The following is a 24,571-nucleotide window of genomic DNA, read 5'->3' as shown; positions in this document are numbered from 1 at the left end:
ATCTGCCACTCCATAGTTTTTTAGGAAGTGCTGAAAAGAGTGAGCCGATTTTGACAGGGATGCCCTCCTAGAAACACTCCGATCCATATGGGAAGAAAGTGTACAGTTGGCGTCACCACCAAGTACCAGGTAGTGTGTTGTCATATCTGGTAAACGAGAGAAAAGGTTTGTAAAGAATTTGGGATCATCCCAGTTTGGGGCATAGATGCATACTAAAATAACTGGAAGTGTGTATAGTTTTCCCACAACAATGACGTATCGCCCAGAGCTATCTTTCTGTACATCTGATACTGTGAATTGAGTAGTTTTATTAATCAAAATAGCAACACCTCGAATCTTTGAGTGGAAATTGGATTGGTACACCTGACCAGCCCACCCTCTAAGAAGCCGAGTACTGTCTCCTGAGCTTATATGCGTCTCCTGCAAAAAGGCTATGTCTGTATCCAGCTGTTTTAGGTGTGAAAGGACTTTTTTCCTCTTTACTGGATGATTCATGGATTTGACGTTCCAACTTATAAAGTTAACAGGGCGGCTGTATCCTCTTAAGTTACTCATGTTGGCCATAGTGTGTATGCAAGGAAATATGCATCACACATGAAACCCAAGGACTGTAAAGTACAGTTCAAAATATATTTAAAGAAAGAGGTGCAATGGTATAATTTCGGTCTATAAGATGGTCCAGTTAACTTCCACCCCCCCTCACCTACACGGACAAGGTGATTACAACATCCCTTGAACAAAAATCCACACGTATTGTGCTTGTCTTGGGGAACTAGAAAGCTCAATGCTTCACCCGCCAAGCCTTCCAAGTAGGATTTGAACAGCAAGATTCAACATGACAAAGTCTGTAGTACTATATTGTACAGTGTATCACAGTCATAATTATGAAAGGGAATACTGAGCAACTAAACAAACATAGTTGTTACAACCCATAATAAACATGAAATAAACTAGAGATATTTATGGACGTGTTAATCAGGATGTTCTCTAGCTTGTAATTACATAGAAACATTAATATACCAATGTAAATATGAATTTAAGTTTTCTTGTAGGAGAAAAATAAAAAAATGAGAAGTTATGCATGCGTGAAATAACGTTTCAGGATTTGAGATTCACTCGGCGTCACAGAACAAGCAGGTCAGAACAGGCATTCAAACATTTTCAATCTCAGAGGCACTGTCCAGCCTCCATACCTGGAATTATGCTCGCCTTCACATACGTCACAGCCTTGCTCGGATCCGTAAACTCCACGGCTTCTCCTTTGTAAGTGATTCTGAGGCGGGCTGGAAACATTATTCCGTAACGGACTCCCTGTCGGTCGCGGAGGAGCTTTCTCACCTCCGTGAACGCGGCCCGAGCCTTGGCCACCCCCGGAGTGTAGTGAGGGAAGATGGTGAGCAGTTCTCCTTTAAAACGCAGTGGCCCGCGAGCGCGACGCAGGACCTCGGCGCAGTCTTGGCAGTAGTGGAGTTTAGCCACGATGGCGCGCGGTTTTCCATCCGACCTCCGCGGGCCCGGGGTCCGGTGTGAGCGGTCGACGAGCGGCTCTTTGTCCAGCTGCAGCACCTCCCTTAGCATCTTCGACACCGTCACTGTGGCGCTGGAGTCAGGCGTTTCCAGGATGCCGATGATCCTTATATTACACCTCCTCATTCTCCCTTCCATATCCTCACACTTATCTTGAAGTTTTGCCATCTCTATCTTCATATCACTCACTGTATTCTGGAGAGTGGCGACTTCGTCCGACCATGTTGAAAGTCCCCCCTCGACCTGTCTGATGTTCGCCGTCATTTGGTCGATATCGGATTTCAGCGCAGCGGTGTTGTTGATTATCTCCGTTTTCACTGCTTTCAGCTCGCTCTTAAGAAAATCAAAATCTTCAGCGAGGGCATTTTTCAGTTCGGACTTTATCACCACTGAAATATCCGCTTTAAGTGAAAGAAGGATTTCTGACTTTAAGCTCGCTATTTCCATCTCTCCGGTATCCGCTGGGGGTGGGGTCTTCTCACCTGGACTCTTGGAAACACTCTGGTCCGAGGAGTTGCTTGTCCTCGTGCTGGCTGGGCCAGAATACTTGTATTTCCGCAAATTAGTCGCCATTTGTCCGTCCTCAGTGAAGGAGCCTTCTTTGGAGTTATATCAATAAAGTTATAGTTGCTGTATACATAAAAATACTCATTAAATATTGCTTTTAGTAGAGGTTCGACGGGAGCTCAAGCTAAACACGGCTTACTCCATCGCGGTCAAGCCACGCCCCTTCATTACAATATTTGTATGAATTTCCAGGACATTGCATGGACGTCTTGTCTGGAAGTCGTATGAACGTCAATGGAAAAAACAAAACAAAAGTGCGATTCCACCGGGAATGAAATCCACATTAACCTGCACAAAATAACCTCTGAAATACATTAACACACATCAACAAACTAATAATTGACACCAAACACACATGACGACCAGAGCTCCAGTCCTCAGCACCATCTTATACAACACAGTGCTGAATATTAATACTAGTTTATAGACTTTACCTTCAGACAGAAGCTCCACAGACCTGGATCAGCTTCTGTTGCTGCTCCTCAGAGTCCCACACATGATTCTTTATGAGGAAATCCAACATTTACCAAGTTTCCTTGTTTGAAATTGAGCAGCCGTCTGATTTAATGGGACGTTTTTTTTTTTTTTTTTTCTTCTTTTTTTTTCTTTTTTTTTTCCTCTTTTCTTTTGCCCTTGTCCTGTTCGGCAGCTTGGGCCAACAATATGATGTGATTGAGAGCCTTCGGAGTCAGAACAGTTTTTGGTCTTGCAACAGGGAGAGACCTGGAGTCTCCTCCTGTTGCCTTCTCCGTCAGAAGCTGGCATGGCTGCCGTACACGACCGGGGGGGGAACGCACAAAGAGAGAGAGAAGAGAAGAGAGAGAAGAAAGTCGAGGGGGGAGGGGGGAGGGGGGTGGGGGGAAGGGGATAACATACAATGTCCTTGTTGTGCTACATATATTATTTGCAATAATCACACTCATCCAAATACTTTCCAACTGTTATTAGATTGAACCAGCCTGAGCAGCTCTATCTAGACAGTAAGATGATTTCCTAGATTTAACCAGCCTGAGCAGCTCTATCTAGATAGTAACGTGAAGCAGGAACATGAAATAACAAAGAGGCAACAACAAAAGAGGAACATGATTTTTAAAGTTTGAGCAAATGATGACAGACAACAAGCAACTTCAGAAGCACCTTTCGTGAGGAGTGAAAGTGTGTGTGTGTGTGTGTGCGTGTATGTGAGTGTGTGTGGCTTGTCCACTGGGTGTGGCCGGAACTGTTGTGGGGGGACCCGTGGTGACACCCCGGGGTCCGAGGCCACCGCGCCCGGACACCGCCACCCCGGCAGACAGAAGCCCCCCAGGCCCGGGGAGACCCCAGCGAACCACCCCAGAGAGCCCCGCCCCCGCCCAAAAAGCACCCGACGGAGAATGCAGAGAGGAATCCCCCCCAGGCAAGAGGGGCCCACAAGAGAAGGACAAAGGGCACAGGGCCCCAGGCCCCGACCCAAGCTGCCAAGCCGAGAAAAGGCCGGAGCAGGGCCCCCGGGCCGAGCGGGCCGAGAGCCCCCCCAACCCCGGCGGCGAGTCCCACCGCACCCCCGGGAACAGGCCCACCCACCGCCCCCCCCAACCCGGCAAGGCAGAGACGGCCCCAGCCGCCGCGCCCCGGACCAGCCCCGCCCCCAGACCCAGGAAAGCGAAGCCCGGCGCAGGCCCCGGTCGGAGAACAGTCAACTCTACACCCCCAGGAGCCTCATAATCCACCCGCCCCATAACCCCTCCCCCCGGGTCTTGATTGGGAAACCCAACCCATGACCCACCCCGCACACACCCACACCCACACCCACACCCACACCCACACCCACACCCACACCCACACACACACACACACACACACACACACACACACACACACGGAACGGGGGGGGGAGTGATGACTCTCGCACCCTCAGGCCGCCGGCCGGGCCCCCTCCCGGCCACCGCGGTATCCCAACCTCCACCAATCCAACAGCAAGTGGAGAAGGAGCACCGCACCCCAGCCCCCCCACAAGCGCCACGCCCGAGGGAGCGCGCCCCCCGCACTCCAGCCGCACTCACCCCGGGCCGGGGCGGGACCCCAGCGGGAGGTGCTGGGGGGAGCCACGTCTCCCGCCCTTCCCCTGCCCTATATGTGTGTTGGATGTATGTAAGGGTGTGTTTTTGTGTTTTGAAAAGGTGGATGCGATGTGTGTGTCTATGGTGCGGTTTAAAATTGGGGGGTAGCGGGGCCCGGGCGTTCTACCGCTGACAAGCGGCAGAACCCCGAAAGCGGCTTACCCCCTCAAGACCCTGCATGACTAAGTGTGGTTAAAATTGTGGGTGGTGCAAAGTCGGGGGAGGACCCAGACCGCAATTAAGTAGCCTGGACCCCCCACCTAGGCACCGCCCCACTGTTCCCTATTGTGGGGTAATATAAGGTGAGGTAAGGCAGGGAGGGTTCTGAGGGAGGGGGTCCCCCCGTCGCTAGGACCTTGGCCCAGCTGGACCCCCCGCGCTGCCCCACCCCACCTCCCGAGCGGCCGGCCTAGGACCCGGGGGGCCACACCCCCCCAAACAAGGCGCCGCAAGGGGACCCGGGCAGGGAGCCCCCACCCCACCCAACGGCCAGACAGCAGAGTCCGAGACCCGCAGGGCCCAGTGCGAGCCCAGCCGGAGGCCAGTGGCCAGGGCACCCCCCCTCATTCGCCCACTCCACACAGCCCCACACCCCAGCCCACACACCCCAACCCACACACCCCAACACACACGCACACGCACACGCACACGCACACCCCTATCAGGCCCTGGAGGTCACTCTCAGTTAACCGTCCATCCAGAACCCGGAGCCCCCCTTAATGGGACGTTTAAGACTAGCGCCCCCACACGTCAATGGTGAGGACAAGAACTGCATGCAGACCCACAACTTTATTAAAGTGACAGAGTGAAGATTCACCCTCATGCACGAATCAAAATTAATAAATAGTCTCATTTTACACATGATCATGATCAACTGAAAACAAACAAAAATCAAAAAGGAAATGCTCTTCACCATAGACTTTTATAAAACTATAGCTAGAGGTCTATGTTCTTGATCATCACGTAGTCCAACGTGACTTCAGTGTAAAACACAGCATGTACATGTAAACAAACATGTTGCCACAAATCAACCTCGGGCCTTTATTAACCCTCGCTCTCCTCCCTCCCTCATCTCTCTCCTCTCTCACTCCTCTCTCTGCTCTTCCTCCTCCCTCTCTCTCTCTCTCTCCTCCCTCTCTCTCTCTCCCTCATCTCTCTCCTCTCTCACTCCTCTCTCTGCTCTTCCTCCTCCCTCTCTCTCTCTCTCTCCTCCCTCTCTCTCTCTCCCTCTCTCTCTCTCCCTCTCTCTCTCTCTCTCTCTCTCTCTCTCTCCTTTCTCTCCCTACTTTCTCTCTCTCGGTCTCTCTCTTCCTCCCTCTGTCTCGTTGTCTCTCTCCCTCTCTCGCTCTTTCTCTCTCCTCTCGCTCTCTCTCTCTCTCTCTGCTCTCCCTCCTCTCTGTCTCTCTCTCTCTGTCCTCCAGGCTTCGGGGAAGAACCTGAACCTGAACGATGAGTCGCAGCACGGCCTCCTCATGCAGCTGCTGAAGCTCAGCTACAACTGTCTGAACTACGACTTCATCGGCACGTCGACAGACGAGTCCTCGGACGACCTGTGTACCGTGCAGATCCCCACGTCCTGGAGATCAGGTGGGACGCGGGGCGGGGCGGAGTGGGGGGTGGGCGGAGCTCCGGCTCCTCCCTCTGCAGTTTTTTTTTCTCTAGATCAATGATTAACTTGTCTGCAGGACTGAGACGCCGTGTGGATGAACATATTTTAGATTAATCACACACATCACTTTCTAAGGCTTAGGAGTTTGGATAAATTTATCATTTTTTTCAATGAAATGGTAATTTATCTGCATTGTAGGTTAATAGATTATTTATTTAATATTCTGGTTTAAGTGTTACTTTTTTGAACCTCAGCACTGTTTTGTGTTTTCCAAATTTATTTTATACAAAGGTATTTTTTGTATAATCACATTGAATATAATCATGTTCACTTTAATGATTATTTGAAAGAAAATTAATCTTCCCAATGGATTCATTATACTTTTCTGAATTGGTTATTTTCTAGAGTTTTCCAACTTAAACAGATTATTTTGTGATTTTCTGGTAAAAATGTTTTTAGATTAAATTACATTTCAAGATGACTTCATAATAAATTTTTCTGATGATTTGATTATTTTTCTTCTAATTTAACAGATTATTTGGGATTGTTTTTTATTGGATTTTCTGGATTGCTTTTCAGGATTACATTAGATTTCTGTATGACTTTATTTGTTTTCAGATGATTTCATTTTGGATAAATTAGTTTTGGTCTGAATTGTTCAGTTTCTGTATGAGTTAACGGTTTGGGGTTCAAAGCCTCGGTGTGTGACAAGTCATGTGATCTGCAGCCACGAGTGTCTAAAACATCTGAGTTTGTGACTGTTTCGTCTCTCGCAGCATTTCTTGATTCCTCGACCCTGCAGCTGTTTTTCAATCTCTATCATTCCATCCCTCCGTCCCTCTCCCCGCTGGTGAGTACCGGGAACTGAGATGTTTACCTCTGCAGCTCCACCTGTCAGTCCCAGTTAGAGTGTGTGTGCGTGTGTGTGTGTGTGTGTGTGTGCACAGGTGTTGTCATGTCTAGTTCAGATCGCCTCGGTCAGACGGTCGCTGTTCAACAACGCAGAGCGAGCAAAGTTTCTCTCACATCTGGTGGACGGAGTGAAGAGAATATTGGCCAATCCACAGGTGAGACACACACACACTCAAAGGCATAAATACTGGCGCATGCAAAGTTACGAACACACTGCCTCTAATGTGTGTCTGTGTGTGTGTGTGTGGCAGTGTTTACCGGATCCTAATAACTACCACGAGTTCTGCCGCCTGTTGGCGAGGTTGAAGAGCAACTACCAGCTGGGGGAGCTGGTCAAGGTGGAGAATTATCCCGAGGTCATTCGACTCATCGCCAACTTCACCGTCACCAGTCTGCAGGTGAGAACGTCACCCGGGGGGGGGGGCGTCACCCGGGGGCGCCGTGTCAGCTGAGCTGTGGTTGGTTTGTGGTGTGACGGACTGCTACAACAGTAATGAGTGATCTTCTGATGATGGGGTATTTAATGTGTGAAAGTCTGTGTCCAGCTGTGATTAGCAGTGTAAACTTGTGGTGTTCCACTGGGATCGATGCTGGGGCCCCTAAAGTTCTCATACCATTTTTTAAATAACCATTGGTCCTCCCCCGTGTGACAGCACTGGGAGTTTGCCCCCAACAGCGTTCACTACCTGCTGAGTCTGTGGCAGCGTCTGGCTGCGTCGGTTCCTTACGTCAAAGCCACCGAGCCTCACCTGCTGGAGACGTACACACCTGAGGTCACCAAGGCCTACATCACGTCGCGGCTGGAGTCCGTCCACGTCATTCTCAGGTGTGTGTGCGTGTCGGTCAAGAACAAAAGAGCCACAGAATGCACATTTCGGCCTCTTTATACCTGAATTCCTCCTGCATGAACTCCTGCATCTGACTTTGAAAAAAACAAAAAGTACAAAATGTCGGCTGAGCTTCAGGAAATGTAGCGGCACAGAATAAATCCCCGCCAGCCTCCTCAGAGCACCAAAATGAATCAGCTGCAGGTTCAGCTGTACCAAACAGACGTTAAATTAAATACAGAACAAGCACAAAATTATACAATGTAGCACCAAAAGTACAAATTTTACCTAAATAAAAACATGTATAACAAGTTAACAGTGATGTAAACATGCTACTTTCAGCCTGTGATAGGATCTGGTAAAGCTGTAAAATGACCGCATTCACCAAATGTAAACCTTGACTCCACCTGAACGCCTCCTGATATGGACACTTAAAAGTGTTTATGGCAACAACAAAAAAAGTGTTTGCACAGGAAAAAGTCCAAAACAAGTTAAGAGTGAGTTACTGTTCAGTTACAGAGTAAAAGATCTTCATATGTAGCTGGAAAATAACAACAAGGAGCAGGTGTTGAACCACACTCAGCAGTGTACCTGAACGCCTCATCTCATATTTCGTCAAAGACACTCAAAAATGCAAAAGTAGCTTGAAAAAGCTTTAGAAACGTGCAACTACCTCTCAAAGTCCAAAACAAGCTGACTAATTCTAAAAATCCTACACTCAGCCGTGAACCTGAACACCTCCTGAACAGAGTGCACAATAAGACATGCAACACAAATCAGTCAAATCTCCTTTATCTCACTGAACAGATATTATTACTCCGCCCACACTGAAAAATGTGCAGATGAAGCAGGAGAACAAATATGCTGAGCACCTGAACGCCTCATCGGCGGTCCCGAGAGGAGACCACTCTGGTCTGTTTAGAGTGTGACGTTTTCTCCCGGGGTTTGTTTGACAGAGACGGTCTGGAGGATCCTCTGGACGACGCCGGCCTGGTGCAGCAGCAGCTGGACCAGCTGTCCACCATCGGCCGCTGCGAGTACGAGAAGACGTGTGCCCTGCTGGTGCAGCTGTTCGACCAGGCGGCGCAGACGTACCAGGAGCTGCTGCAGTCCACCAACTCCAGCGCCGTGGACATCACCGTGCAGGAGGGTACGTGCAGCACGCTGGAACGCCACCGGAACGCCGCCACCACGGTCTGACGCACTCCCCTCCTCTGTGTGCAGGACGACTCACCTGGTTAGTTTATATCATCGGGGCGGTGATCGGAGGACGCGTCTCCTTCGCCAGCACTGACGAGCAGGACGCCATGGATGGAGAGTTAGTCTGTCGGTAAGAGCACGCTTCAGGGCACGCTTCAGGGCACGCTTCAGAGCACGCTTCAGGGCACGCTTCAGGGCACGCTTCAGAGCACGCTTCAGAGCACGCTTCAGAGCACGCTTCAGGGCACGCTTCAGAGCACGCTCCAGAGCACGCTTCAGAGCACGCTTCAGAGCACGCTTCAGGGCACGCTTCAGGGCACGCTTCAGAGCACGCTTCAGAGCACGCTTCAGGGCACGCTTCAGGGCACGCTTCAGAGCACGCTCCAGAGCACGCTTCAGGGCACGCTTCAGAGCACGCTTCAGAGCACGCTTCAGGGCACGCTTCAGAGCACGCTTCAGAGCACGCTTCAGGGCACGCTTCAGAGCACGTTGGGGGTCTACAGACTGAGAGAAGAACTTCTGTACTGTTACTGAGTCACTTTGATCAATCAAGTAACAAACTGCAGTTAAAAAGGAAAAAGGATTTAATGACCAAAGATTCTGAAATAATGTAATGAGGGAGGGAGTGAGAGACTATAGAGGAGAGAGAGACTACAGGAGAGAGGGAGAAAGAGAAAGGGAAGAAGACTATAGAGGAGAGAGACTAGTGGAAAGGGAGAAAGAGAGGTAGGAAGAGAGAGACTACAGGAGAAAGGGAGGAAGGGAGAGACTACAGGAGAGAGAGACTAAAGGAGAGGGAGGGAGAGAGACTAAAGGAGAGGGAGGGAGAGAGACTAAAGGAGAAAGGGGGAGAGAGAGACTACAGCAGAGGGAGGGAGAGAGAGAGACTACAGGAGAAAGGGAGAGAGAGAGACTACAGGAGAGGGAGAGAGAGGCACTACAGGAGAAAGGGAGAGAGAGAGACTACAGGAGAGGGAGAGAGAGGCACTACAGGAGAGGGAGAGAGAGGCACTACAGGAGAAAGGGAGAGAGAGAGAGACTACAGGAGAGGGAGAGAGAGACTACAGGAGAAAGGGAGAGAGAGAGAGACTACAGGAGAGGGAGAGAGAGACTACAGGAGAGTGATGGAGAGAGAGACACTACAGGAGAAAGGGAGAGAGAGAACATACTAGATGTCTAACATGATTGTCTGTAGGAAGCAGAAGGCTCCTTCAGTCCCTGCTCAGTACTGGGTGTCATGGCGGCGCTCTGTCTGTGTCTCAGGGTGCTCCAGCTCATGAACCTGACCGACTCGCGCCTCGCTCAGGCCGGCAACGAGCGGCTGGAGCTCGCCATGCTCAGCTTCTTCGAGCAGTTCAGGAAGATCTACATCGGAGACCAGGTGCAGAAATCATCAAAGGTGAGACGTTTGTCCGGAACTCTCCGTCGCACCAGAACCCAGCAGATGTCCTCCTCTTCCTCCTCCTCTTCTTCCTCCTGCTCATCCCTCTGCTTCTGTCTCTGTTTGGGTCAGAACCTGCAAACTGACCGTCCCAGATAAGTGGTGGAAAGTAGGTAGTAGTAGCGGTGTGCTTGTTGGTGTTGGTGTCCAGCTTCCCTCACAGTCAGGAAACATGTCTGCCAGTTGAGACTCCAGAGCTCCGCCTCCCTCAAGCTCATCGTCACTCCTCATTGGAGGAAACTGAGTGAGCAGGGAAAGAGAAATGGAACATTTAGTGAAACAAAGCTGAGGCCCTGTTCCCACGACAAGGACTTCTAGTGAACATGCAAAACTTTCGTAACTTTTGAGCGTCTGTCTCTGAAATAATGGAGCTCGGACTCACTGAAGCCCAACTTTGACAACGGCTCAGGCCCCGCCCACACCACCACGCTGTTTCAGGTAGCATGGGTTCTGTCTGATCTTGAAAACGACGCAGCGTTTTAGGAGAGTGAAAGACGCACATTAACGGAAAACGATGATGTCATGGCCCCACCTCTCGACCTATAACCCCGCCTCCCTCTCCGTGACGTCATTAACACCACCAACATGGCGGACTACCTGCTCCAGGTGGAGCTGCAGGAGCTGCTGATGCTCGTCACTTTAATAAGGACACATGCTGGATTTTTCCTTTTCTAAGAGTACATCCTAACAGTCCCTCCCGTCTCCTAACAGTCCCTCCTGTCTCCTAATAGTCCCTCCTGTCTCCTTTCCTATTCACTTCTCCTTAACCCCAGAAGTGTTCTAGTGGCGGCCATGATAAGGAGCGTTGGAATTCTACCTAAGCTAAGGAAAGGAGGCTCAATGCTTCCTTTAGAACCTCCTTTAGCCTAGGAACCACTGATGCTTCCTTTAGAACCTCCTTTAGCCTAGGAACCACTGATGCATCCTCTAGAACCTCCTTTAGCCTAGGAACCACTGATGCATCATTTAGAACCTCCTTTAGCCTAGGAACCACTGATGGTTCCTTTACCAAAGGAGACCAGCTCATGTTCCCCCACAATTCCTTGCGGCGACAACATTTAAAGGAACCCGCTCATCGGAGCGTTCAGGGAAACTCAGGATGACTGAAAAAGGAGCAGATCATGTAAGTTACCAAAGCAATAATCTGCCTAGAACCACTTGAAATCATCTAGAACTCAGATCCCAAGGAGGAATGTTCTGGATGTTGTAGAACCAACACAGTAAAGTCCAGTTTTAGTGCAGCCTCTTCTCACTCTGATTGGTTCTTTATTCACCTGCCAGCCGTTTCCCTTTAGTTCCTCTTTTCCTTTGATTTACATTCAAACCTGAGATATTTGACTTTATATCAGAGGTTAGAACCTCAGAGGAACGTGAGAGGAACCACCTTTATACTACTTTTATCACATTTCTACTTGTTTTACCACGACAGACGTCACTAACCTTCACCGCCGTCGCATAATTATTACGCCACCTAGTGGAAGTGTGGTCCGATTACCACAACAACATGATCGCCTTTCCTAACTCCTTTAGGAAGTCTCCTAACACCTTTCCTAACTCCTTTAGGAAGTCTCCTTACACCTTTACTATCTCCTTTAGGAAGTCTCCTTACACCTTTACTATCTCCTTTAGGAAGTCTCCTAACACCTTTCCTAACTCCTTTAGGAAGTCTCCTTACACCTTTACTATCTCCTTTAGGAAGTCTCCTTACACCTTTACTATCTCCTTTAGGAAGCCTCCTAACACCTTTCACTAACTCCTTTAGGAAGCCTCCTAACACCTTTCACTAACTCCTTTAGGAAGCCTCCTAACACCTTTACTAACTCCTTTAGGAAGCCTCCTAACACCTTTCACTAACTCCTTTAGGAAGCCTCCTAACACCTTTACTAACTCCTTTAGGAAGCCTCCTAACACCTTTACTAACTCCTTTAGGAAGCCTCCTAACACCTTTCACTAACTCCTTTAGGAAGCCTCCTAACACCTTTACTAACTCCTTTAGGAAGCCTCCTAACACCTTTACTAACTCCTTTAGGAAGCCTCCTAACACCTTTCACTAACTCCTTTAGGAAGCCTCCTAACACCTTTCACTAACTCCTTCAGGAAGCCTCCTAACACCTTTCCTTGACTCCTTTAGGAAGCCTCCTAACCCTGTGACGTCATCTATGTGGTTAAGGAATAGTGCATAGGAAAGGAGAAAGGAGGCACTATGAGGAAACACCCTACTTCTCTGTTTCTGCTTTATTTCTGTGGCAGTGTTACAGTGCCACCTATAGGCCTGGCAGATGTACGACATTGATTTGAGTCGTTTTCATGGTGTCGTAGACGCAGATGTTTCCCGTGTGGACGGGGAACCTTTTAAGAATGATGCGGAGAAAGAAGATGGTTTTAGCTCGTGTGGGCAGGAACTCCGTCTCCGTGGAAATGCACACCAGATGGACGTGTCTGCCTCCGTGGTGTCATGACTCCCAGTCAATAATCTCCTGGATGTCGTAGTTTTATTTTGACAGTCACCTTAATAACAATCCAACTTGGTAGTCCTAGAATGTCTGTGTTCTCATTATTTTCTGTTGCATGTGTGTGTGCTTTCAGTACTAAAACTAACAGCACCAACTAGTGGTCCAACATGAAAACTACTACTGCCATTCCCATGGAAACAGACATCGTTTTCAAAACACCATGTAAACGCGATTCTTTTCTCAAAGGATCTCAATCCGCCAGTCCCCTGGTGACGCTGGTTGCTATGGTGACCGGGGAGATGGGCGTTGGCTGAAAAACACGAAGAGTGCAGAGAAACTATGAGTCCAATTCAGAAAATAGTAATGTCATCAGTAAAGTTAAAAACAACCACAGTTTGACCACAAGAACCTGAACTCCTCCGAACTTTAACTCCGACTTTTAATTTTCAAAAAGCCGTCATTGTTCATCTGGACGGAGATTCGGAAGCAGACTAAAAAACAGGGGTGATGTTAAAGAGTTCCTTCACTGTGAGGATTCTGGTGTCAAACTACAGGTTTTACTCGTTTTGTGCTCGTTTCAAACTAGTTTTAGACCGTCTCGTACATGTTTAGACACTTCCTCCCTCTAGGTGGTGCTGTTGTGTCTGCAAAACTGAACTAGCTGATTTTTGTGTGTGTGTGTGTGTGTGTGTGTGTGTGTGTGTGTGTGTGTGTGTGTGTGTGTGTGTGTGTGTGTGTGTGTGTGTGTGTGTGTGTGTGTGTGTGTGTGTGTGTGTGTGTGTGTGTGTGTGTGTGTGCGTGCGTTGCAGCTTTACCGGCGACTTTCAGAAGTTCTGGGTCTGAACGACGAGACGATGGTACTCAGCGTGTTTATAGGGAAAATGTGAGTATTGACACACTTAGGCGGAGCCTCGCAATACATCCTGTCAAAGACTGACCAGTGTTTTCCTGCTCCACCAAAATCGTCTGCTGAAGTGTCGCTAACGCTGCATGTTAACGTGATGTTGTGGAACTAGAGTTAGAATAAGTTCATACCTGTTGGAGGTCAAAGGTCATGTCTCTATCAACTGTCACAGTTTACACCTTAAGTGGCTTTAATATTCTTTCAGGACCTTAAAATATGTGTTTGGTGTGTAGAAGTAGAGCAGGTAGATCAGAAGTGAATCTCATGACATTTCTTGTTTCAGCATTACAAACTTGAAGTACTGGGGTCAGTGTGAACCAATCACCTCCAAAACACTGCAGCTGCTCAACGACCTCTCTCTGGGATATCCTTGTGTGTGTGTGTGTGTGTGTGTGTGTGTGTGTGTGTGTGTGTGTGTGTGTGTGTGTGTGTGTGTGTGTGTGTGTGTGTGTGTGTGTGTGTGTGTGTGTGTGTGTGTGTGTGTGTGTGTGTGTGTGTGTGTGTGTGTGTGTGTGTGTGTGTGTGTGTGTGTGTGTGTGTGTGTGTGTGTGTGTGTGTGTGTGTGTGTGTGTGTGTGTGTGTGTGTGTGTGTGTGTGTATTTCTCCTTGACAGTGTGTGTGTACGTACAGCAGTGTGAGGAAGCTGGTGAAGCTCAGTGCGGTGCAGTTCATGTTGAATAACCACACAGTGAGTACTTTAGCACACACGTAGTTCCTGATTAAATCCTTTTCAGACTTTTTTTCAAACAAAAAGTTTGATTTTCTTGTAGTTTAGTTTGATTTCTGACCTTTTCTGATAAATTTGAGACGTATTGTCGACTCCAGTTAGATGGATTTCAGCTGTTCGCCTGGCTTTAAAAGTGTTTATGTGATTCTTAGTTAGTGTGTATGATTGTGTGTGTGTGTGTGTGTCTGTGGCAGAGTGAACATTTCTCCTTCCTGGGTGTGAACAATCAGTCCAACCTGAGTGACATGAGGTGTCGCACCACTTTCTACACTGCACTGGGACGCCTCCTGATGGTCGACTTGGGTAAAGCACACGCACACAGAGTAAAGTATGTCTTATTCACTGAATCGATGCACCACAGTATTGAAGTGTGTGTGTGTGTGTGTGTGTGTGTGTGTGTGTGTGTGTGTGTGTGTGTGTGTGTGTGTGTGTGTGTGTGTGTGTGTGTGTGTGTGTGTGTGTGTGTGTGTGTGTGTGTGTGTGTGTGTGTGTGTGTGTGTGTGTGTGTGTGTGTGTGTGTGTGTGTGTGTGTGTGTGTGTGTGTGTGTGTGTGTGTGTGTGTGTGTGTGTGTGTGTGTGCGTGTGTGCGTGTGTGATTGTAGGTGAGGACGAAGATCAGTTCGAACAGTTCATGTTGCCGCTGACGGCAGCGTTTGAAACCGTCGCTCAGATGTTGAGCACGAATACCTTCAACGAGCAGGAAGCTAAGGTAACACAATGCTATCCTATCAAAATGCTATGCTAACACAATGCTAAGCACTCAAAGTGCTACGCTATCAAAGCACTATGGAAAGACTGGAATGCAATCAGAACACTAAGACAATGCTGTGCTAACACATGCTATCAAATGTGCGTAGGTAACACAGTTCTTTAGGACGATGCTAAGCTAATGTGCAAAGGAAGCTCAGCTTTAGATTTGATGGAAAAAGTTTAAATCCTGAAATGTAACCCTTTCTTATCATTAAGATTTTAGGATTTAAAAAAAAATCCACATTACGACAGACTCTGTCTGTGTGTTCTCTCCTGCAGAGGACGCTGGTGGGTTTGGTCCGGGACCTCCGCGGCATCGCGTTCGCCTTCAACGCCAAGACGAGCTTCATGATGCTGTTTGACTGGATGTATCCTCACACCTCCTCCTCCTCTTCCTCCTCCTCCTCCTCCTCCTCCTCTCAGTAACTCCTTAACCAGCAGTGCAGATACCCGGCCTACATGCCCATCCTGCAGAGGGCCATCGAACTGTGGTACCACGACCCAGCATGCACCACTCCAGTCCTCAAACTGATGGCTGAGCTGGTACACAACAGGTAAACTGTGAGCATGCCGCAATTAGCATGCGGCTAACTGTTAGCATGTTTCTGAAACCAAAACGCACAATGGATGTGTTTTCACTTGAAACATCTTTTAAACGGATCCTGAGCCAGTTTGTTGATACCATGACGACAGAGGTGACCGGGTCCTGCAGGGGGCGCCTTCTATTGTTTCTGTAATAATAATAATGGCTTGGATTTATATAGTGCTTTTTTTCACGCGGACTCAAAGCGCATACAGAGACCATTATTGATTCACACCAGTGATGCTAAGCTACGTTGTAGCCACAGATGCCCTGGGGCTGCTCACAGAGGCATGGCTGCCATCTTGCACCAACGGCCCCTCTGACCACCACCAACATTCATACGAGGCAATGTGGGTAAAGTGCCTTGCCCAAGGACACAACGACAATGACTTGGATAGTGTGGGATTCGAACCGACCGACTCTACCACTGATCCCAAATCGCCCCCTCCACTCGACTTCGACTTTGTAAAACCTATTTCATTGTGTGTGTGTGTGTGTGTGTGTGTGTGTGTGTGTGTGTGTGTGTGTGTGTGTGTGTGTGTGTGTGTGTGTGTGTGTGTGTGTGTGTGTGTGTGTGTGTGTGTGTGTGTGTGTGTGTGTGTGTGTGTGTGTGTGTGTGTGTGTGTGTGTGTGTGTGTGTGTGTGTGTGTGTGTGTGTGTGTGTGTGTGTGTGTGTAGATCTCAGCGGCTTCAGTTTGACGTGTCGTCACCAAACGGCATCCTGTTGTTCAGAGAAACCAGCAAGATGATCACAACCTACGGTAAGAAGGGAAGGTGTAGGAGAGGTGTGGCGCCCCCCACTGGCCGCCCCAGCCCACTCTGACCTTTGACCTTTGACCCAGGGAACCGGATCTTAACGCTGGGCGAGGTGCCAAAGGACCAGGTGTACGGCGTGAAGCTGAAGGGCGTCAGCGTGTGTTTCGCCATGCTGAAGGCGGTGCTCAGCGGCAACTACGTCAACTTCGGCGTCTTCCGTCTCTACGGCGACGACGCGCTGGACAACGCTCTGCAGACCTTCATCAAGCTGCTGTTGTCCATACCGCACAGCGACCTGCTGGTAGGAGCACCTCCTCTTCAAACAAAACAGAAAGAGCAAAAACAGTCGGAATCTAATTAGTTTTATACAAATTTTACTTTTGCCTTATTTTTTAACTTCTTGCAAGTTTAGCTTTTAATACTTTTCTATTGTATTAAAAAATTACTTAATCAAACTTCATTCTATTAGTTATACATTGTTTGTTACATAATTGTACAGGTTTTTTTATTTTAAACTATTTTAGATATTTAAATTTGGATTTTTTATAAATTCTTTACAGATTTTTATTCCAGTTAATTAATTGTAGTTAATCTTTGATCCCGTTTGTTGATTTTCAGAGTAGATTAAACAGGTTTTGCCTGATTTGTTCCGAGTGTTTAACCGAGGTGCTGACTGTTCCGTTCTGGTCCTTTCTGCTCTGGTTCGGTTTCGTCTTGCTCTGGTTCTGCTCTGGTCCTGTTCTGCTCTGGTTCTGTTCTGCTGTGGTTCTGTCCTGCTCTGGTTCTGTTCCATCCTGCTCTGGTTCTGTCCTGCTCTGGTTCTTGTCTGGTTCTGTTCCGTCCTGTTCTTGTCTGGTTCTGTTCCATTCTGATCTATTCTGGTTCTGTTCCGTTCTGATCCATCCTGTTCTTGTCTGGTTCTGTTCCGTCCTTCTCTGGTTCTGGTTCTGGTTCTGGTTCTGGTCTGAGTCTTGTTCTGATCTGTTCTGCTCTGGTTCTGTTCTGGTCTGCTTCTGATCCATTCTGGTCTTGTTCTGGTTCTGCAGGACTACCCGAAGCTCAGCCAGTCCTTTTACTCGCTGCTGGAGGTTCTGACTCAGGACCACATGAACTTCATCGCCAGCCTGGAGCCTCACGTGGTCATGTACATCCTGTCGTCCATCTCCGAGGGGCTGACGGCGCTCGGTGAGCAGAGCGGCGTGTGCACACACACACACACACACACACACCTCTGTGTGTGTTGCTACATGTATGTGTGTGTGTGTTTCAGACACGATGGTGTGCACCGGCTGCTGCTCCAGTCTGGACCACATCGTCACCTACCTGTTCAAGCAGCTGTCGCGCTCCACCAAGAAGCGACCCACACCCATGGCCACCGACGACCGCTTCCTCCACATCATGCAGCAGCACCCCGAGATGATCCAGCAGGTCCTCAAAATACACAACTACTACACACTGACTACACAATCACTCCTCAGCCTGTCTGTCTCTTTCTTTCTCTGAAGTGTGTGTGTGTGTGTTGCGTTGCTCTCTGAAGTGTGTGTTGCGTTGCTCTCTGAAGTGTGTTGCGTTGCTCTCTGAAGTGTGTTGCGTTGTTCTCTGGAGTGTGTTGCGTTGCTCTCTGGAGTGTGTGTTGCGTTGCTCTCTGGAGTGTGTTGCGTTGCTCTCTGAAGTGTGTGTTGCGTTGCTCTCTGGAGTGTGTTGCGTTGCTCTCTGAAGTGTGTTGCGTGCTCTCTGGAGTGTGTTGCGTTGCTCTCTGGAGTGTGTTGCGTTGCTCTCTGGAGTGTGTTGCGTTGCTCTCTGAAGTGTGTGTTGCGTTGCTCTCTGAAGTGTGTTGCGTGCTCTCTGAAGTGTGTTGCGTTGCTCTCTGGAGTGTGTTGCGTGCTCTCTGGAGTGTGTTGCGTTGCTCTCTGAAGTGTGTTGCGTTGCTCTCTGAAGTGTGTTGCGTGCTCTCTGGAGTGTGTTGCGTTGCTCTCTGAAGTGTGTTGCGTTGCTCTCTGAAGTGTGTTGCGTTGCTCTCTGGAGTGTGTTGCGTTGCTCTCTGAAGTGTGTGTTGCGTTGCTCTGTGAAGTGTGTGTTGCGTTGCTCTCTGAAGTGCGTGTTGCATTGTGTGTGTGTGTTGCGTTGCTCTCTGAAGTGTGTGTGTGTGTGTTCTCTGCAGATGCTCTCCACTGTGTTGAACATCATCATCTTCGAGGATTGTAGGAACCAGTGGTCCATGTCACGGCCGCTGCTCGGACTCATCCTGCTCAACGAGAAGGTGACGTACGCACACACACACACACACACACACTATAATCCAGATTAATAAAAGACATATATTGTTTTCAAGAATTATTTCTCGGTGAATAAATGATGTTTTTCTGGATTTTTATGAATGAATGATTTATTGTCACAATCCAGGTAAGATGTGATGTTTGTGTGTAATTTTCCGGATGAAGGTGATTAATAAATCATCATTCTCAAAACGGGAAATTTTATTCTAGATTATTGATTTTTGGAGATTAACTGAATTTTGAATGGGTGAATTTGGTTAAGAATAATTTTTAAAAACATTCAGATAAATTGATTGAGTTTTAACTTTTGTGTGTGTGTGTGTGTGTGTGTGTGTGTGTGTGTGTGTGTGTGTGTGTGTGTGTGTGTGTGTGTGTGTGTGTGTGTGTGTGTGTGTGTGTGTGTGTGTGTGTGTGTGTGTGTGTGTGTGTGTGTGTGTGTGTGTGTGTGTGTGTGTGTGTGTGTGTGTGTGTGTGTGTGTGTGTGTGTGTGTGTGTGTGTGTGTGTAGTACTTTGCTGACCTGAGGAACAGCATCGTGAACAGTCAACCTCCAGAGAAGCAGCAGGCGATGCACTTATGTTTTGAGAACCTGATGGAAGGAATCGAGAGAAATCTACTAACGAAGAATCGGGACAGGTACCAACTCTCCCTCTCTCTCTGGTAGAGCTTTTCCACCAACAAGAACCAGGTTCTAGTTCAGGGTCGGTTCTTAAATGAGCTCCGCCAAAGAACCGGTTCTTTTTCCACCGTTAGCGGAGCCAGTAGAGCTACGTCACTGTGACACTCCAAAACGTGATACGTCACTGATTTCACCAATTCCGCTCTGACAGCCTCGTCCAGGAACCAGGAGACGGACTGTACCAGAGGTTTAGTCCGGGTCGCTCCATCTAGTCTGACCTGAACCTCTGATGAACCAAAGAGCCAGAAGACATCACGTCTCTTTGTCTCTCTATTGGTGTTTGTTCACGTCCGTCTTGTTTTAGTCCAGAGCCCCAGAGTGGACATAGAGGGGAACAAATAACGCTTGTTTGAGTTTGGGTCTTATTTTTCACCATTCCAACATTCCATAGTGACTTTCTGCTCCTTTCACTTTATTTCTGGACGTGTCTGAATCAAAAGCTTCAACATGGAGGAACGGAGGTGTAGAATGATAGAATGAAGGTGTAGAATGATAGAATGAAGGTGTAGAATGATAGAATGATAGAATGATAGAATGGAGGTGTAGAATGATAGAACGGAGGTGTAGAATGATAGAATGGAGGTATAGAATGAAGGTGTAGAATGATAGAATGGAGGTGTAGAATGATAGAACGGAGGTGTAGAATGATAGAACGGAGGTGTAGAATGATAGAATGAAGGTGTAGAATGATAGAATGATAGAACGGAGGTGTAGAATGATAGAATGGAGGTGTAGAATGATAGAACGCTGCTCTAAAAGCTGTTTCCATCCTCCGCGAACGGGGATTAAATAATCCCGTTCCCTCGTATTATTAACTTCAGGGAACGACTTATTATATCGTTCACACGTGTTATTTTAAATTTTTTTCTCAATAACCACTCTGGGGTCCGTGTTCGCTGGGGTTTTCAAAAAGCCGGTTCAGCCTCGCTTCCGCCTTTTAGGTAGAGGTAAATCCAGAGGTAAATCCAGAGGTACCTCCAGAGATAAATCCAGAGGTAAATCCAGAGGTAACTCCAGAGATAAATCCAGAGGTACCTCCAGAGGTACCTCCAGAGATAAATCCAGAGGTAAATCCAGAGGTAACTCCAGAGATAAATCCAGAGGTACCTCCAGAGGTACCTCCAGAGGTAACTCCAGAGATAAATCCAGAGGTACCTCCAGAGGTACCTCCAGAGATAAATCCAGAGGTAACTCCAGAGGTAACTCCAGAGATAAATCCAGAGGTACCTCCAGAGATAAATCCAGAGGTACCTCCAGAGATAAATCCAGAGGTAACTCCAGAGGTAACTCCAGAGGTAACTCCAGAGATACCTCCAGAGATACCTCCAGAGATACCTCCAGAGATAACTCCAGAGGTAACTCCGCCCCCAGCTGATGACACGTCTGGCCCCAGTGTAGCGCCGCTCTGGTCCAGCAATGAAGTGGGGCCAGCGTAGCAGCAGTTTAGCCCCTGATAGGCCGGGGCTTTGGAGGTGGAAAGACCAAGAACTAGTGCCGAGTCTGGTCCTGGACCAGAACTAGAACCTGGTTCTTTCCGGTGGAAAAGCCCCCTATCTGTCTCTCTCTATTTATCTGTCTCTGTCTATCTCTCTCTCTCTACCGTTTATTTACCGAGGGAGTTTTAGTTGTTGACAAGGGAACTACTGTGACCACAAGTCGGCCATCTTTGTAGTCTCAGGCCCTTTTCAAGTGAAAACTTCGGTAGTATTTTGTGAGTCGTTTCCATGACAACGGTACTGAAATCGCAACTTTTTAAAATTGCTCCATCTCCATGGAAATGGGGGGGAAATGCAACTTTTGGAAACGCTCCGACTGTCTCCGTGGAAACAGGACAAAACTCCAACTCCATGTCTATAGAAACATGAAACGTAACTTTATGAAAACGCTCCGTCTCTGTGTAGAAGGTGGAGGCGCTGATGGTGGTCATAGTAACCAGTTGTACTGCACATGCTCAGTAGAAGGACATTAAGACGATTATTTTCATCATTTGTCGTTGTCATGGAAACGTAAAACTTCTTAAAATCTGAAAAACAGGTTTTCACGTGAAATTGTGTGCGTGTGTGTGTGTGTGTGTGTGTGCGTGCGTGTGTGTGTGTGTGTGTGTGTGTGTGTGTGTGTGTGTGTGTGTGTGTGTGTGTGTGTGTGTGTGTGTGTGTGTGTGTGTGTGTGTGTGTGTGTGTGTGTGTGTGTGTGTGTGTGTGTGTGTGTGTGTGTGTGTGTGTGTGTGTGTGTTGCAGGTTCACTCAGAACTTGTCGGTGTTCAGACGCGAGGTGAACGACAGCATGAAGAATTCCACGTACGGCGTCAACAGCAACGACATGATGAGCTGACATTCCTCACAGAGCCTCACCTTCCTCCCCCCACCCCCCCGCCCCGTGCACCCCTCCCCCGGGCCCGGATGCCCGGGGTTCACCGCGTCGGCTCAACTCCCCGCCGCCTCCTTTTTGATATAAGCATATATAAATATATACAGATCTATTTTAAAGCCAGTCTGCGTGGGTCCGACTCGTCACGGTGGGGGGGAGGGGGGGTCGCATGTCGGGGGAGGGTGGAGGGCGGCGAGTCTGAACGATGTAATCCGCTTCTGCCTGCCTTGTATAGAAACAAGCACCCGGAGAACCAAGTGTACATTTCTTTTGGTAACATTTTGAACAATGTTTATAACGACGGAGTTTAAAAACTCGCAGGAGCGTCAAAAACAAAAAACAAACGGAGGTGTGACTGAGCTTTTTACAGTGGAGTGAGTCCGTGAAGCCGCCCGGGGGGGCCAACAGGAAGGGGCGGAGCCTCCACGATGTACATTTCCCTCTCTGCTCTGAAGTGATGTAAATAGATTTAAAGGGACGGTGCGCCTGTTTTCGGGGAGGGGGGGGGGTCACAGCGGGGCAAATGAAGTACAACACTACATGGCGTCTCTTTAAGCACGTTTAAGGATTTCAACTAAATTCATCACAAGAAGATCACAGCCACCAAACTGATCACAAGCCTTTGCTTTTACATTTCCAAAAGGTTTTTGATTTTATTTTGTAGGCAGACGAGTCAGGATGTAAACCATGAAAAATACTAAAATGAAGATCCACAGCCGCTGTTCAGAAATCGAATGTACGTCTATTTCTAACATTCCCAGCGTCAAAAACTGAAATCTTATTTTAAGATTTTCTGTCTTGAACACCAAACTAAATAATAAATATTCATTTTGATCAATTCGGGAAAAGTTTTCATCTTCGAATCTAAAAAAACCCTCAAAGTGTCGCTTCATCAGAAAGTAAAGATTTAGGAGCTGCTCGGCTCGTTTCCTCCTTAAGTCAGTCGATTAAAAGTATTTGGGCTTCATTTGTATTTAAAAGAAACATTTTCAGGTTAAAATCTGCGTGTCTTTTTTTTAGTTGAATAAAAGTTTTTTTTCTAAATTCAGATTAAAACATCTAGAAACATCAAACGTTTTTTATTTCTTTGCTTCCAATTAAACAACAAAACATCACTAGGAACTAAAAACTGCATCTCTGATCCTACAAATGAAGGAAAACCTTTGAATCAACTCGACGTCTTTCTGCAGTTACAAACACTAAAAGTCTTTCGGTCACTTTCTGGACAGAATTGAACATTTACCTCCAAACTTTTATCAAACATCAGTTCCTTCCATTTTTTTATTCCTCTGTTAACTGATGTGGATTAAATCGTTACCAACGCTGCAAAAAGAAGCGTTGAACGTTAAAGTGAAGGAAATCTGCTCTAGACGTCTTTCTGAAGGTTTCAGTTCATCAGGATTTAATCTGGAGCTCCATCAGATTCCACTTCTGTCTGCGGTTTCTTCACGGAAAGTTAAAAACTTCGTAGAAACTAGGTAGACTCGTGAATCAGTCTCCACGTCGGAATGGACAGCTGGACTTCCTTTTACTAGGCCCCGCCCCCTCCTCAGTAGGCCTCGCCCCTTCCGCCAGAGCAGGGCTCGGCTCCGCCCCTCTCCTCGAATGTTCCTGGCTCCGCCCCCTCCCCCCCAGAGAAGCCCGGTGGGCCTGGTACCCCCCCCCTCCTCCCTCCCAGCCCCCCCTGGCCCTGCCCCCTGTAAGCATCGTGGTCGTGGCTACATGTTCCCCTCTGGTAGGCTGGGTGCAGTTTCCACCATCTTGTTTACACTCGGGACGCCCCCATCAACCCCCCAACCCCTTCCTGTAGGTCCTGTGGCGGAGTCCCCACCACCCCCGTGTGTGTGTGCGTGTGCGTGTGCGTGTGTGTGTGCGTGTGTGTGCGCAGTGGCTTCTTGATGTGAAGCTCCACCAGCCAATCACAGCGAGGAGTGGCGGTGGGAGTGGGCGGAGCCTGGAGCGTGTACAGAGAGAGGCCGTCTTTTAGCAACCTTCGTTTCTCTCTCCGACGTTGCTGCTAACTGTTTGTGACAACGAGCTCATCTCTAACCACGTCTGCTCTGGACGCTCCGGGGCGTGGCCGACGCTCCGGCGGTTCTTTGGTTTTGTCCCCGATGTGAATGTGTTGGGTCCATAGAGTGAGTAGCTGTTTGAGTTGTTTGGATGTCTGCTACATTTAGTGTGTCGGCATTGTGACTGCAAATAAACCTCATTGATTTTTAACACGTCTGGTTCTGTTCACACTGGGGGACGACCGGGGGACCGACCGGGGACCGGGGGATGACTGGGGACCGACCGGGGGATGACTGGGGACCGAGGAGGTGAAGGTCCAAAGTGAGACGTGAAGAGGGTTCACCACACAGACTGAAGATCCAGTTGGACACTTTATTTGCTGATTGGCACAGAAACACTTTAAATACAAACAAAGAACTTCGTCCAGAAACGTCCGACTTTGTTTCACATGAAGAAGAATCGAATTTCCGACAGTTGGACCAAAAACTTTTAACTTTTGGAGGATTTGGATGTGAACACGACATTGTTGAAACCTTCTCGGTTCCGGGCGATCTCCACGGCGAAGAACTGGACTCTGGTGGCTGAGAAGAGAACCGGGTCAGGACCAGGGTTTCATGGAACCAGCACACACATATTTTAAGGCCACAACATAAAACTATCAAACACTTGGAATGATTTTAACGTTTCAGTTTATGAAGACGACCGCCTCCATGCAGCTTCATGAAAATCTCAGAGGTTTTTTGCCGCGTTCCAGACGACTCACCGAATATGGTGTTCTCCTCCGTGTAGTCCTTCTCACAGTCCAGACGCAGCAGCGTGCCGTAGTTAAAATCCTCCACCAGACCCTCGAACTGGTTACAGAACGGACGCCACCGCTACACA

At 48.2% G+C, this 24,571-nt stretch overlaps 2 protein-coding genes across 3 annotated transcripts in view; one reads left to right on the top strand and one right to left on the bottom strand.

Moving 5' to 3' along the window:
- xpo7 (exportin 7) overlaps positions 1-23,897 on the top strand; it is a gene marked incomplete at its 5' end in the record, with an annotated part of 39,239 nt that extends 15,342 nt beyond the window's left edge. For both annotated transcript variants that reach the window (XM_080477475.1, XM_080477474.1), the window contains 22 exons: positions 5,615-5,780; positions 6,579-6,652; positions 6,750-6,869; positions 6,966-7,112; positions 7,368-7,540; positions 8,498-8,691; positions 8,766-8,871; positions 10,005-10,140; positions 13,445-13,518; positions 13,823-13,903; positions 14,164-14,227; positions 14,461-14,569; positions 14,869-14,975; positions 15,296-15,384; positions 15,463-15,570; positions 16,278-16,360; positions 16,442-16,656; positions 17,402-17,540; positions 17,626-17,783; positions 18,517-18,615; positions 19,139-19,266; positions 21,547-23,897. In XM_080477475.1, coding sequence (XP_080333601.1) covers positions 5,615-5,780; positions 6,579-6,652; positions 6,750-6,869; positions 6,966-7,112; positions 7,368-7,540; positions 8,498-8,691; positions 8,766-8,871; positions 10,005-10,140; positions 13,445-13,518; positions 13,823-13,903; positions 14,164-14,227; positions 14,461-14,569; positions 14,869-14,975; positions 15,296-15,384; positions 15,463-15,570; positions 16,278-16,360; positions 16,442-16,656; positions 17,402-17,540; positions 17,626-17,783; positions 18,517-18,615; positions 19,139-19,266; positions 21,547-21,640 — 2,664 coding nt within the window. In that variant the 3' untranslated portion in view covers positions 21,641-23,897. The remainder of the gene's footprint in view (positions 1-5,614; positions 5,781-6,578; positions 6,653-6,749; positions 6,870-6,965; positions 7,113-7,367; positions 7,541-8,497; positions 8,692-8,765; positions 8,872-10,004; positions 10,141-13,444; positions 13,519-13,822; positions 13,904-14,163; positions 14,228-14,460; positions 14,570-14,868; positions 14,976-15,295; positions 15,385-15,462; positions 15,571-16,277; positions 16,361-16,441; positions 16,657-17,401; positions 17,541-17,625; positions 17,784-18,516; positions 18,616-19,138; positions 19,267-21,546) is intronic.
- A 144-nt stretch (positions 23,898-24,041) lies between these two features.
- The window catches only part of pbdc1 (polysaccharide biosynthesis domain containing 1), a 2,762-nt gene continuing 2,232 nt past the window's right edge, over positions 24,042-24,571 (bottom strand). Inside the window, exons 5-6 of the mRNA XM_080477488.1 lie at positions 24,453-24,564; positions 24,042-24,270 (exon numbers count right to left, since the gene is read on the bottom strand). Of these exons, the coding sequence (XP_080333614.1) occupies positions 24,179-24,270; positions 24,453-24,564 (204 nt within the window). The 3' untranslated portion in view covers positions 24,042-24,178. The remainder of the gene's footprint in view (positions 24,271-24,452; positions 24,565-24,571) is intronic.

This window comes from Lipophrys pholis, assembly GCF_963383615.2.
Source record: "Lipophrys pholis genome assembly, chromosome: 12".
NCBI lineage: Eukaryota > Metazoa > Chordata > Actinopteri > Blenniiformes > Blenniidae > Lipophrys > Lipophrys pholis.
The sequence above is the reverse complement of the archived record's forward strand: the minus strand, read 5'-3'. Positions and strand labels throughout refer to the sequence as shown.